The sequence below is a fragment of the Eriocheir sinensis genome, chromosome 4 (assembly GCF_024679095.1).
Source record: "Eriocheir sinensis breed Jianghai 21 chromosome 4, ASM2467909v1, whole genome shotgun sequence".
Lineage (NCBI taxonomy): Eukaryota > Metazoa > Arthropoda > Malacostraca > Decapoda > Varunidae > Eriocheir > Eriocheir sinensis.
In genome coordinates, this window is record NC_066512.1 from 9,881,822 (window position 1) to 9,896,334 (window position 14,513).

The 14,513-nt window shown below is 44.2% G+C and overlaps 1 protein-coding gene across 4 annotated transcripts in view; it reads right to left on the reverse strand.

Annotated features, from left to right (window-relative positions):
* The window catches only part of LOC127008218 (holotricin-3-like), a 78,782-nt gene extending 75,434 nt beyond the window's left edge, over positions 1 to 3,348 (reverse strand). Inside the window, exons 1-3 of one of the 4 annotated variants that reach the window (XM_050880044.1) lie at positions 3,037 to 3,256; positions 2,670 to 2,888; positions 2,260 to 2,573 (exon numbers count right to left, since the gene is read on the reverse strand). In XM_050880044.1, coding sequence (XP_050736001.1) covers positions 2,343 to 2,573; positions 2,670 to 2,888; positions 3,037 to 3,105 — 519 coding nt within the window. In that variant the 5' untranslated portion in view covers positions 3,106 to 3,256 and the 3' untranslated portion in view covers positions 2,260 to 2,342. Of the gene's footprint in view, positions 1 to 2,259; positions 2,574 to 2,669; positions 2,889 to 3,036 lie in introns of those variants that run through there. The other 3 variants (XM_050879977.1, XM_050879961.1, XM_050880020.1) reach the window with 3 other exon arrangements.
* Between the last annotated feature and the right edge of the window lie 11,165 nt (positions 3,349 to 14,513).

Below are 14,513 nucleotides of genomic sequence, written 5' to 3' on the forward strand. Positions count from 1 at the left end.
TACCCCGGAGTTGCGTAGGAGAAGCATCTTGGGTACAACTAGCCCCTGCAGGCACTGGCTGTCCGTTTCCAGCCAAGCAGTCTTCAAGGGCCTTCACTCTGTCACTTACTTCTAATATTTCTTTGTGTGTCGTCTCCCGTACCACCTCCATCTCTTGTTGAAGATTTGTGTGTTCTTTCTCCACTTCTATCAGGCGTTGTCCCAAGTTCGTGGTCACATCAGTCATTTCTCTTCGCACTGACTCACTTCCATATTGTACTGCTTTTAGCTGTTGCTGTAATCCTGTGAAGCGATATTCTAGCTGTTCTTTGAGTTCTTGGAGTGTTCCTTCTTGTTGTTGCTGTGCTCTTTCTTGTTGTTCTTTGAGTTCTTGGTGTGCTTTTTCTTGTTGTTCTTTGAGTTCTTGGTGTGCTCTTTCTTGTTGTTCTTTGAGTTCTTAGAGTGTTCTTTCTTGTTGTTGCTGTGCTCTTTCTTGTTTCTCCCCCTGTAGTCTCAAGGCTTCCAAAAGTTCAGTCAACATGTCGTCCCTCTGGGCAGCTTGGGAACGAGCCTCCATGGCGAAAAAACAAATGGCTACACTCCTGACGCCAATGTTATGCCGGACGTGTTACTTGGGTTCCGTGTCGCCGTCAGGAGACTCCGTGGCAGGGAGATATGTAAACACTTTGCACAGTTTCTGTAGTTTAATGTTCTTCCTTAGTAGTACACTTCACTTTGACTCTTCACTTACCACTAGCTTACTATGACTGGGACTGCCCTCCTCTCGCCCTCTTCTCCTATATATATCCAGAACAGTACAGTCTAGAATGTTACAGTATATTTTAGATCATACAAGAACATGTAGCAAAAGTATGTGCGGGTTGGCAACACTTCCCGCCTGGCGCCTGGCCGCGCCCCGCGGGGCTCGGACGAGGCTTTGCTTCCCGCCCCCTTGCTCGCTCTTCCCGGAGCCTTCTAGAGCCCCATGGACGCCGGGGGAAGCTTCCAGCACAACAATATGTACACTAGTTGAGCTGCATTTCATAAACCGTAAACATTGTTTGTAAACATCTTACTTCTTATTCTTTACCTTCTACTCATATAATCCTTTGTCATGTATGCATATGAAGAAGTAAGTTGTGTGTCACCACCCCAGAAAGAGGATAGCACGCACAGCAGGCAGGAGTCAGCTGAGCGGTTGACCGTCACCCCGTTGACGGGCGGCTGGATTCAAAATGGCGTCCAGTGCTGGGGTTGTCGCTACTCTCAGTATGTAGGTACTCTAGTGCAAGATCAACAGAATATACCAGATCTTCTCAACCTCGTACCAAAATTCTCCTCTTCTGCGCATTGACGTCACCAGCAGCCCCTCAGTCTGCTTCGACTAAAACCTGCCCACCAGAACCTCACCTGACCACAGGTGTTGACGCATCCCGTGTGCTCCATTTCCTTTGATTTCGATGGGTGACTTTAGTATTTAAGATTAAGGAACTGAAGCAGTCACAGAATTAATGGGCAGATGGGGGTAAGAAAAGACTGGGTAGAAGAGGATAAGGTGTTACAGAGGGTGTCGGGGTGGACAGGAGAACAGTTACTGTTCAATAGAGGATGATTGCGGCGACTAAGAATATGTCAAAAAATACTTGGATAAGAAGGTTCATTACACACACACACACACACACACACACACACACACACATATATATATATATATATATATATATATATATATATATATATATATATATATATATATATATATATATATATATATATATATATATATATATGAGAGAGAGAGAGAGAGAGAGAGAGAGAGAGAGAGAGAGAGAGAGAGAGAGAGAGAGAGAGAGAGAGAGAGAGAGAGAGAGAGAGAGAGAGAGAGAGAGAGAGAGAGAGAGTGTGAGAGTGTGAGTACGTGTGAGTATGAGAATGTGAGAGAGTGAGTGTCAGAGTGAATGAGTGAGAATGACTCTCACACACACACGAAAACTAAAAATGTTTCAGTATCCCATGAAATATCTCTCGTTTTCCTTATTATTCTCCGCCTGCTCTGTATCATACGGCTGATGACGTCAAAACCTGCGCGTGAAAAGACCTGTCTATTCTCTTGATCTTGCTCTAGTGTAGGGTGAATACACATGCTGTTGCCGGTCCGTTACGGTCCCGTTCAGGTATGGTCACGCCCCGTAAACGTGCTGGTGTAGTGTGAATCGTCCTTAAATTTGTTTCTCCAGTCCGGAGGGGTTCTGAAGCTGATTCAACAATAATATAAGTGGAAATATAACCTAAAGTTTATTATGTGCTTCACATTTACAAAAGAAACTCCACCACAATTAATCCCGACCTCGTAAAGTGTTAGTTCAGTGGTAGCCGTGGCCGTAACTCGCTGGGTAGTGGGCCTTGCCAGAGTAGGTCACCACCGGGTGGTAGCCGCTGCCGTCAGCCCAGTAGGACACCCTCTGCACACGGCCGTCAGGAAGGTTGACCCAGTAGCCGCCGTTCACGCCTCCGTAGCCGTTGCCTTTCTCGCTTTGGCCGAAGTTGGTGTAGCCGGCAGAGACGCCGTAGTTGAAGGCATATGGAGTAGGCCTCTGAAGAAGAAATGTTGTGGGTAAGAGTTGATATGTTTACTTTTTGAAACAGCAACAGTTTGTAGCTTTATGTCAATATGTCTATATTCAACTTACACTGTAGCCGCCATATCCACCGCCACCATATCCACCGCCGCCAGATCCACCGCCAAAACCGCCGCCATGGCCACCGCCAAAACCGCCGCCATGGCCACCAGCGCCAAAGAAGACGGCTCCATGACCGCCCCCGCCGCCCAAATTTATTCCGCCATGGCCGCCGCCATGTCCTCCAGCAACAACAAGTGTCGTCGAGGCAAGAAGACACACCACTGAGCCCTGTCGGGAATATGCGGAAACATAAGGAGGTTATTGTAACACATAGCTGTGCGCTGCGAAGCAAGCTATTTCGAATTTTCAGGAGCACAGATGTGTGAGCTTAATCCAAGTCCTCAGAGTATGGAGACAAAGAGGCGTCAGGACTCACGAGCTTGATCATGTTTGCAGTGCTGCGCTGAGGAGCTCGGTGACACTGTCTGTGGCTGGACAACTGCATCTCTTTATACACCCAGACTGCTCCACGCCGCGCCGTCAAGGTTGACTGGTGACGAACACTTTTTGCGGCTTATAATGTGTACGTGGAAGTTTTGAAAGTCATTTTCTATAAAAGGTTATTGTATACAGCATTTCTCTGCGCTCTTCGTGAATTGCCTAACACACACACACACACACACACACACACACACACACACACACACACACACACACACACACACACACACACAAAGACAAACACACACACACAACACAGCACAATACGACACACACACACACACACACACACACAAACAAAGACAAACACACACACACAACACAGCACAATACGACACACACACACACACACACACACACACACACACACACACACACACACACACACACACACACACACACACACACACACAACACAGCACAATACGACACACACACACACACACACCACATCATAGAACAATAACACACACACACACACACACACACACACAACACAGCACAATACGACACACACACACACACACACACACACACACACACACACACACACACAACAGCACAATACGACACACACACACACACACACACACACACACACACACACACACACACACTCACACACAACACAGCACAATACGACACACACACACACACACACACACACACACACACACACACACACAACACAGCACAATACGACACACACACACACACACACCACATCACAGAACAATAACACACACACACACACACACACACACACAAGCCGCGGTGGTGCTGGGTACGGCCTCTGTCTTGCTGGCCGCACCTCCAGAGGCCTATGGCGATGACCATTTCCTGAGCTTCCTGTGGGTAACCATGCCTGGTGGGGTGGACATAGATTTCACGAGGTTACTGCTGTGTTACTTTAAAGCACTACTGTATAATAAATAAGAACTTCACGGTATGAAAACATCATCGTCATCCTTAGAAACAAGAAAGTGAAACGATGCCATTTGTCAATATTCTGCAGAGAAAAAGGACGTTTTAAGAAGCTCCGTCGCATGCAATGACGTTAAGTAGGTATTGAAATACTCCTAATGAGGTGAACATCACGTAACTGTGACTAAATTAACGCGTGCTGTGCTTGATGAGTGACAAAATGAGAAATAGTATTTGTTCATCCAATCATATGGACATGATAGAGCGCTCTGGCAGATTACGGGTAGGGGTGGGCAGGTACCGGTACCAGTACCGGTACTAACGGTACCAGCTAAACGGTACGGTACCGGTACCAGATTGCTCGGTACCGGTACCAGTTGCTCGGATTTATTTATTGGATTTATTGATAATTCTTCATGTCCGATTTTTTTTTTAGGTTGCTAATAAATATTGTTATTGTTATTAGACTATGATCGAGTACATCCATAATAACTATACTTGCTATTTTTTTATCGAAAAAATAAATATTCACTTCATTCAGAGAGAGAGAGAGAGAGAGAGATCACCACTTAGTAAGTGGATATCTCGGTGATATGGGTAGTGGGTACTCGATCATAGTCTAATAACAATAACAATATATATTAGCGTTTTCTAAAGACTCGTGGGACTCACTAACTTTTAACCCAAGACTTCGTTTTCTTTTTACTTGCCACTATTAAATTCGTATGACTCGTTAGAGAGAGAGAGAGAGAGAGAGAGAGAGAGAGAGAGAGAGAGAGAGAGAGAGAGAGAGAGAGAGAGAGAGAGAGAGATCATTTTTATCCAATAAAGCATTAACGAAAAAAGTTTGAATCCCTTGGCGAGAGTTTCTGGCTATAAAGAATTGCATGATGAATTATATAAGATGATTAAATATTGGAGGTGTAGCAGGAGAGAGAGAGAGAGAGAGAGAGAGAGAGAGAGAGAGAGAGAGAGAGAGAGAGAGAGAGAGAGAGAGAGAGAGAGAGAGAGAGAGAGAGAGAGAGAGAGATCACCACTCAGTGAGTGGATATCTCGGTGATATGAGTAGGGTACTGATCATAGTCTAATAACAATAACAATATTTATTAGCAACCTAAAAAGAAAAGAATCGGACATGAAAATTATCCAGTAACTCAATAAATAAATAAATAATGGAAAGGGCTGTGATGGAAACGGAAAGCAGGACAAATGGGTGGGAACTTGGGAGACGGTCAGCTGGGCAGTGACTCAGCGTCTACACATGGCTCATACCACATGGAGGCGGGCGAGCACCGAGCGTCACTAAGATCCTAACGGCAATGCGCAGTGCCGAGTGATCATTAAGCTTCCCGGAACCCAAGTGATCATGATGCTTCGCGGTACCAGTACCGATATCAGTTATCGATACCACCGAGTGTGATCGTCGCTTCCGGAACCCAGTAGTGATCATGATGCTTCGCGGTACCAGTACCGATAGCAGTTATCGATACCAGTACCGGCGAGTGATCATTGCTTCCCGGAACCCGAGTGATCATGATGCTTCGCGGTACCAGTACCGATAGCAGTTATCGATACAGGTACCGGTACCTGGTATCGATATCTGTTATCGGTACTGGTACCGCGAAGCATCATGTGATCATGATGCTTCGCGGTACCAGTACCGATAGCAGTTATCGATACCAGGTACCGGTACCTGGTATCGATAAGGTTAATGATCACTCGCCGGTACTGGTATCGATAACTGATATCGGTACTGGTACCGCGAAGCATCATGATCACTTGGGTTCCGGGAAGCTTAATGATCACTCGCCGGTACTGGTATCGATAACTGATATCGGTACTGGTACCGCGAAGCATCATGATCACTTGGGTTCCGGGAAGCTTAATGATCACTCGGCACTGCGCATTGCCGTTAGGATCTTAGTGACGCTCGGTGCTCGCCCGCCTCCATGTGGTATGAGCCCTGTGTGCAGATGCTGAGTCACTGCCCAGCTGACCGTCTCCCCAAGTTCCCACCATTTTGTCCTGCTTTCCGTTTCCATCACAGCTCCCGTTTCCATTATTTTATTATTTTATTTATTTGTTGGAGTTACAATTCTTCATGTCCGATTCTTTTTCTTTTTTAGGTTGCTAATAAATATTTTTATTGTTATTAGACTATGATCGAGTACATCCATAATAACTATACATGCTATTTTTTTTTCGAAAAAATAAATATTCACTTCATTCAGAGAGAGAGAGAGAGAGAGAGAGAGAGAGAGAGATTTACATAGATTTACATAGAAAATTAGACCACACAGACCCCATGGTACAGACTAGGTGGTCTGTCCTTAAACCTAAGTGATTTTACATTAATCAGAAGGCTCCTAAACGTTGCATTTCTACTCTAGTTGATATTAAGTTGAAGGAAGAGAGATTTTCTTTACAGGAAATTTGTTTGGGAATTTCATCAGAAGTCATTAAGAAAAAAAAACTCCTTTGGGTACCGGTACCGGTACCGGTACTAACGGTACTTGAGTTCTCGGTACCGGTACTACCGGTACTCAAATTAACGGTACTTGCCCATCCCTAATTACGGGAGGGAGGTGAAAAACAGTCCATATATCGCCAGATGACGCCTTAGGATTGCAAACTTGCCACCCTTTCCTTAAAATACGGAACGCCACCTGTTCCTTATTTGCCTGTCGGAATGGTTAAGCAGATAAAATTCAGTATCTTAAAAATGTAGTGAGCGCATTTTTCAGTGAACCACAAAACCAGTTCATATAATTGTTTGTCAATGGTCGTCCTGAAATACGTGTAAATACGCGTCGTTACGTCTCTTCCCACCTTCCTCTTGCCTTCACCAGCAGCGGGCAGCGGCTGTCGGTTATGACAGGCCAGATAAATTTTTCGGTTGCCATCCTTGTCCGTCCTCGTATAGAGTATGCATCTCATGTATAGGAGGACTCCACACACACAGCTCTACTAGATAAAGTGGAGAGGCTGTTCGTCTCATCAACTCTTCCTCTTACTAGTAGTTTTCGACCTCTTAAATTCCGCCGCAGTGTTGCATCCCTTTTTATCTTCTATCGATGATTTCATGCTGACTGAACTTGCTAACTGCATGCCTCCCCCCCTCCCGCGGCCCCGCTGCACTCGACTATCTACTCTATGTCATCCCTATACTGTCCAAACCCCTTATGCAAGAGTTAACCAGCATCTTCATTCTTTCATCCCCTTCACTAGTAAACTCTGGAACAGCTTTCCTTCATCTGTATTTACTCCTGCCTATGACTTGACCTCTTTCAAGGGGAGAGTATCAGGGCACCTCTTGGTTTTCTTTTCATTGCTGTTATCATTATAATAATTGTTATCGTTAGAATTGTTATTATTTTTCTTTTTATTATTACTATTGTTATTGTTATTATTATTATCATTGGTAGTAGTAGTAGTAGTAGTAGTAATAGTAGTAGTAGTAGTAGTAGTAACAGTAGTAGTAGTAGTAGTAGTAGTAGTAGTAGTAGTAGTAGTAATAGTAGTCGTAGTCGTAGTAGTAGTAGTAGTAGTAGCAGTAATAGTAGTAGTAGTAGTAGTTGTATAGTCAATCCAGGAGGAACTGGCGGATTGGGGGGTGAGAGGTGCGGGTCAGCCCAACTCCTTTTAGAAGGCCTTGGTCAGCCCCGCACCGCACCTTGCCACACACTCTCAACACTTCTCGCTTCCTCTCATATGTCAGCTATTTACTACCTTTAAATGAATTTAATTAAATAATTGGATAATCCAATAAGGTCATATAGCGTTAAGATTGCTTCGTTTTTAAGATAATAAAAAATATTTTGTATAAATACCACGACACTTGACAGTGTTGTATTCTAACGTTGTCATTCTACACATCCAGAGCCCAGGTCACTTCTCTCAAGGTCATGGAAGGGTCAGCAGGTGGGCCCATGGGTGGCCCGCTCCCGCTTCTGCCTCTCCCCTCCCTCCCTCTCCCTGCCTCTCCATGTCGTTGGCTGCACAGCCGCGAGAAAGAATTCATTTACAATGTAAACAAGTACTTTTTAGACGAAAAAAAAACCCAGATGATTTATCATACCACTCACAAGAGTAACTGCAAGAACAGCAAGAGCCACTAATGTTAGTGAAAGAACTATTGAAAGAGTCTGCGCCAAACTGGATCATGAGTGCATGACGAACAGGTAAAAGACAGCCTGTATTCTCGTTCCCGAAGAAGAGAGAGAGAGAGAGAGAGAGAGAGAGAGAGAGAGAGAGAGAGAGGGGAGGAGGAGGAGAAGGAGGAAATGAAGGGAGGCTAATGGTGGTCCACTTAACACCTTGACTCTAATCCCACAATTGGAGACAAGAGATGTGGCAGCGTGGTACGGGAGGAGAGACCCCCGCAGAAACCCCCCAATCCGCCAGTTCCTCGTGGATTCACTATAGTAGTAGTGTCGCGGTTTAGATCTGCGACAAGTTATTTTATGTTTTATTTTGCATAGGAAGCTGTTAGACGCGTTTTCCTAGTTCGTCACGTGACCTAGGCGCGGGGCGGGTCATGATGACTTGTAGGTTCGTTGCCTAGGCGACCGGCGTAAGATGCCAAGGAGTGCATTCTTGTGCGGGTCGCCCGCTGTTTTACCTGCTATTACGTGTTTTCAGGAGTCACCACTCCACTTAGTGCTGGTGCACATTAGTGTGTGCATTACTGCAGCGTGTACGCCTCTGCTGTGAGGAAGTTGGGCTATTGTCTCTTTGTGCTTCCCGCCTTGGGGGCCTCGCCTAGCTGCCCCGCGGCCTGGCTGGGCGGCTACAGTTGCCACCCCTCATCCCTCAGCTGAGAATGTTAACTTATAGACCCTCGAGTTCTTATATTTGTTGCTGCCATTGTATTCTGGCGTTGTTTGAGGCTGTAGTTTATAATTAAACTAATCAGCCACGTTTAGTCAGCCAGAAACGATTGCCCGTGCATTTTCCTGCACTGGTGACTCTGTTGCCTGAGTTCACCGGCAGGTGCCGTGTCATGACCTGCTCCGCGCAAGAGTGGGTCGCCAGTGGAACGCCAGCACTCCTCGTGGCCTCTCTCTTTATTTTATTTAATCAGTACTTTTAGCAGATGGCTCTTCATCGTCCCTTCGGATTGGAAAAAGGTTAACGACACCGATTTTTTAAGAAAGGAGACAAAAAAAAATACCAGGTAACTACCGACCCATTAGGTAACTTCACCAGGTGTTACTCGAGAGCATAATTAGAGACAAATTGTGAGTTACCTCGAAAAGCCACTCATTAATTGGGGGATTCACAAATATGGCTTCCTGTAACAAAGATCCTGCCTGTTAAACCTTACTGACCGTTTATAACGATCTCTTTCAATTTATGATAACCAACCAGTGGACGTAGTCTATCTTGATTTGTGAAAGCGTTTGATAAAGTCCTACATTATAAATTACTTTATAAATTAAAGCTAAATAGGCATTACGGTCAAGTAAACTAATGGATCGCGAATTGGTTAAGCAAACAGACAACAAAGAGTTGGTGATGACGGATTTAACTTCAGAGTGGGCGCTGGTCAATGGGTCCTCGTGGTTTTGGTTTTTGCCCAGTGTTTCATTTACATCAACGACGGGATATAATCTAATAATCGCATTTAGTAAATTTGCACGACACAAGATTGGTAACCCGGTTCTCACTGACGAAGACAAGCAAAGCCCAAGAGGATTTGCACAAAATTTCAGCTTGGTCGGATAAATGGGAGATGCCTTTAACGTAGACAAGTGCCAGGTCCTGGTTGGGAACAAAAATAAGAAGTCTGATTATGAAATACGTGGCGTTAAACTCCACAAGTGTCTGTACGCGTCAAGGGATCTGGGATTAAAATCGCGTCAAACTCAGATTCTCACATCACGTATCGGCGCAGCAAATAAAGCGAACAGAAAGTTAAACATTAAAAGAAACTTTTATTCAAAAAAAATAAAGATGTAATACTTCCAGCTCTACAATAGTTTAGCCAGACCCCACTTGGAATATGTGGTACAGTTTGGTCTCCACCAAGTAAAGGACATTGCTAACTAGAAGGAAGTTCAGCGTCGGGGCAACAAAAAATGACCTTCCTTGCGCAACAAATCCTACGAAGAAAGGCTTTCCACCCTTTACATGTTCTCTGAGAAACGTCCTCCGAGGAAAACTGATCGGAATGTTTTAAAATACTTAATGGTTTCACGAATGCAGACAGAACAAAATTATTATGATCGATGACACTTTGCGAACGAGGAACAACAGCCAAAACTCAAATGTAGACAAGTAAATCAGATCACCAAATTTTTCACACCAACGTTGTGAAAAGTGAGAATGGAATAAGCTCCTACCATCAGTGGTTCAATGTAAATACGATTGACTCCTTTAAAATAAGCTCGACCGTCACTTTTTGAACTTATTAACTAGGAGTAGAAAAGCAACGTTTGGAGCCATCTGATTACCGTAAATCACTTAGGTTTCTAACCCTAACACTAACCTTAGAAAAAGTCACACCATCACTAACCATGGGCATCATACCGATTTTGAAAAAAAAAAAATTAAATGTAAAGTTTAATGGAATAAAGTTACATATCAACTTACTTGACTAATATTAAGAACTGAAAACGTATTGTTTTGGTATGAAAATTGTACTGAAAAATGTTACTAAAAGGAAAATGGTCAAAAATTTAAAAAAAAAAATTTTAAAAAAATTATCAATCCGATGGCTTCAAACTCTTGTGGTTTATTCTCCCAGGTCCCAGATCCATCAGTATGGTAAGGATCACTAAAAAGCACAGTAAACAATATCCTAGAACATGTACAACACCCCAGTATCACTAACCATGGGCATGCTGCACACGAATGTAGGCTCACAACAAAGGAGCAGATGAGAAGAGACAACGTGGACCCTTCCCCACATCATTGCCGGGAAAGGTACATGTAGCTACTGAGGAGGTGGGTACCCTCAGAGCACCGGAACCGGTACACAATGTATAATGACGTCATTCATCAGTATCTCATACCCCATGGTTACGTTCTAGGGTTAAGGACAGACCACTTAGTCTGGACCATGGGGTCCAGGTGGTCTGATGTCTATGTAAATCTACAACCTCTCTGGCTTACATAAGTTTAATTGAACAAAGAATGATGATTATATGCAGTGATAGTATGGAGAAAGGGTGAGAAGGAAAATGAATGAAGAAGGAGGAAGGAAGGACGTACATACAAGGAAGGATGAAAGGGAGGAGGAAGGATAGAAGGAAGGTAATCAATGTAAGAGCAGGGAAGGCTTGAAGTTCTATTGAGATTAATATTTGAGATAACTGAGTCGTATTTCAGCTTCACGGAGAGAGAGATAGAGATAGAGGACAGATAGATAGATAGATAGATAAAGAGAGAGAGGAGAGAGAGAGAGAGAGAGAGAGAGAGAGAGAGAGAGAGAGAGAGAGAGAGAGAGAGAGAGAGAGAGAGAGAGAGAGAGAGAGAGAGAGAGAGAGAGGAGAGAGAGAGAGAGAGAGAGAGAGAGAGAGAGAGAGAGAGAGAGAGAGAGAGAGAGAGAGAGCTGAATTGAAGAGGTAAGGTCGATGAGAGCAAACACAAGAAAGGAGATAGGAAGGAGCGGGGCTAGAAGGATGAAGAAAGGAAGGAAGGAAAGAAGGAAGGAAGGAAGGAGGGGATGGCAATAATAGGGCTGTGGAAAGCAAGGAGAGATATGGAAAGAAAAAAATGAAGGAAAGTTAAAGAAATGAAAGATTGGAGAGGAAGAAAGGTGTGCAATGAAAAACAAGGATGAGAATGAAAGGGACTAGGAAGAGAAAGAAGACGAGAGGAGGGAAATGTACGAGATGAAAGGTAAGAATGCGGGACTAGAGCTGAGAACGAGGAGGATAGGGAGAGGGAAGGTGAGATGGAGGGAAAGAGTGAGATGGAGGAGGAGAGGGAAAGTGAAATGAAGGCATAGAAGAGGAGGAGAAGCGGTAAGAGACTGACACTATGGAAGGGGAGGAAGACAATGGGAAGAGAGAGAAAGGTGGAGAGCAAATTTAGAGGGATGAAGAAGGAGAGGAAAGTAATGAGATGAAGAGGATGACATAGAAAGGGAGGGTTACAGGTAAGCAAGAGAATCAGAGAAGGAGGAAACAGCAGAGAACATAGGAGAGAGGAAACAGGATAAAATAAAATCTGACACTGGAGACAAAAAATGAAAAGAAGGAAAGAACTGATTGGGGCTGGAATGGAGGGGAAGAGAGCCAGAAGGGAGAGAGGTGAGACGGAATATAAACAGTAACCAAACAGAGGGGGAAAGAACGCAGGAGAGAGGAAAACTAGAATAATAAAAGCAGAAAACAGACATCGAGAGAGAGAGAGAGAGCCAGAGAGAGAGAGAGAGAGCAAGAGAGAGAGAGAGAGAGCAAGAGAGAGAGAGAGAGAGCAAGAGAGAGAGAGAGAGAGCAAGAGAGAGAGAGAGAGAGCAAGAGAGAGAGAGAGAGAGATAGAGAGAGAGAGAGAGAGACAGAGAGAGAGAGAGAGAGAGACAGAGAGAGAGAGAGAGAGGAGAGAGAGAGATAGAGAGAGAGAGAGAGAGATAGAGAGAGAGAGAGAGAGAGAGAGAGAGAGAGAGAGAGAGAGAGAGAGAGAGAGAGAGAGAGAGAGAGAGAAGAGACACAGAATTTGAGCCAAAAAACTAAAAGTATTTGGCGAGCCTAAACTAAGGTGAAAGTAAGGGTGTCTGGGTGAGCCATGAGGGACCACGGCTACGCATACTGATGTGCCTGAGGCGGCGGGTGACCCAAAGTGAGATTGTTAAAAGGGACTCCAATGAAGGACACGGCTGGAAAAGGTGCTGAAAGAGGACTGATTTGGTGTTGTTTGTTTGAAGTAGGACCTGAATTTGCTCACTATCTTATTTTTCACCTTCCATCTGTCTTTGTGTATATTTGTTGCTTGTCTCTCTCTCTCACCATCATCATCATGTCCAACCCAACCACAAAACTAAAACCATTAACACGTTCTTGTCTCCTCCTCCTCCTCCTCCTCCTCCTCTTCTTCCTCCTCCTCATCCTCTTCCTACTCCTCCTCCTACTAATACCCCATCTCCTCCTCCTACTGCTATTACTTACTATTACTATTACTCTCTTTTCTATTATTTTCTAACTCTTATTTTAACATTTATATTTTATTTTTCTCCTTCCTCTTCTTTTTCTTCTCCTTCCTGTTTCAATTTCACCACCCTAATTCCCTCCCAAGCAAGCTCACCAGGTATCATGTGTGACATTGATTATCGGTAATGTAGGTGAGCACAACATTGCTTCATTAAGTGCCCCACACACCCAACAAACACCCTAGTTGTTGTCCCATTACTGATGATGGGGCCAGAAGGAGAAGGAGAGAGGAGGTGGAGGGAGGAGGAGGAGGAGGAGGAGGAGGAGGAGGAGGATAAGATGAGGTAGAGGAGGAGTAAGTAGAGGGGAGGAGATGGAGGAAAGAGAATTAAGGAGGGGAAATATTAGGAGGGTAAGAGAGAGGAGGAGAGTGAATGAAATAAAATTAAGAAAAAAATAATGTAAGTATAATAAGAAACAGAATGAGGATGGAAAAACAGAAAATGAAGGAAAAGAGGAAGGAGAGGAGGAGGAGAAAGAAGAAGAAAAATGAACACACAAAAAAATGTGAAATATAATACAAATACATGAAAGTGGAGAAAAATGGAGGACAAGAGGGACGAGGGATACAGGAGATGAAGAGGATATGGAATGGATACGGAGTGGGAAGAAGAGTAGGAGGATCAGGAAGAAGATATTGGAAGGTATAATATGTATGGTAATGACTATAACTGGGTCTTGTGTGTGTGTGTGTGTGTGTGTGTGTGTGTGTGTGTGTGTGTGTATGTGTGTGTGTGTGTGTGTTTTCCCTATTTTGTAGTATATAGGGGCCTTGAGCAAAAGTTCTGACCAGTCCTGTGTGTGTGTGTGTGTGTGTGTGTGTGTGTGTGTGTGTGTGTGTGTGTGTGTGTGTTTCCTTATTTTGTAGTATACAGGGCCTTGAGCAAAAGTTCGTGCCAGTCCTGTGTGTGTGTGTGTGTGTGTGTGTGTGTGTGTGTGTGTGTGTGTGTGTGTGTGTGTGTGTGGGGTCGTGGGGTCATGCCATGCCTGAAGTAAGGATAGTGAGGAAGGTAAATAAAGACAAAACTAGGACGACAATGAAAAACAAACAGACACACGCACAGACTGGTATGCATCTGAGAACAGACTAACTCTGTATGAGAAATTCAACCTTGGCCATGGATAAAAGAAATCTCATTTACTATTTTAGTCGAGTTGCAGGATAAAGGGAAAAAACAAAGAGAGAATGCCTAAAAAAGAACAAAATGGAGGAGGAGGAGGAGGAGAGAGGAGGATGAGGAGTGAGAAGTAAGAGCGAGAGAGGAGGAGGTGGAGGTGAATTTTCATTGCTGACGCCTCACTGACCCTCTTCCCGCTTACATATCCGATCTTA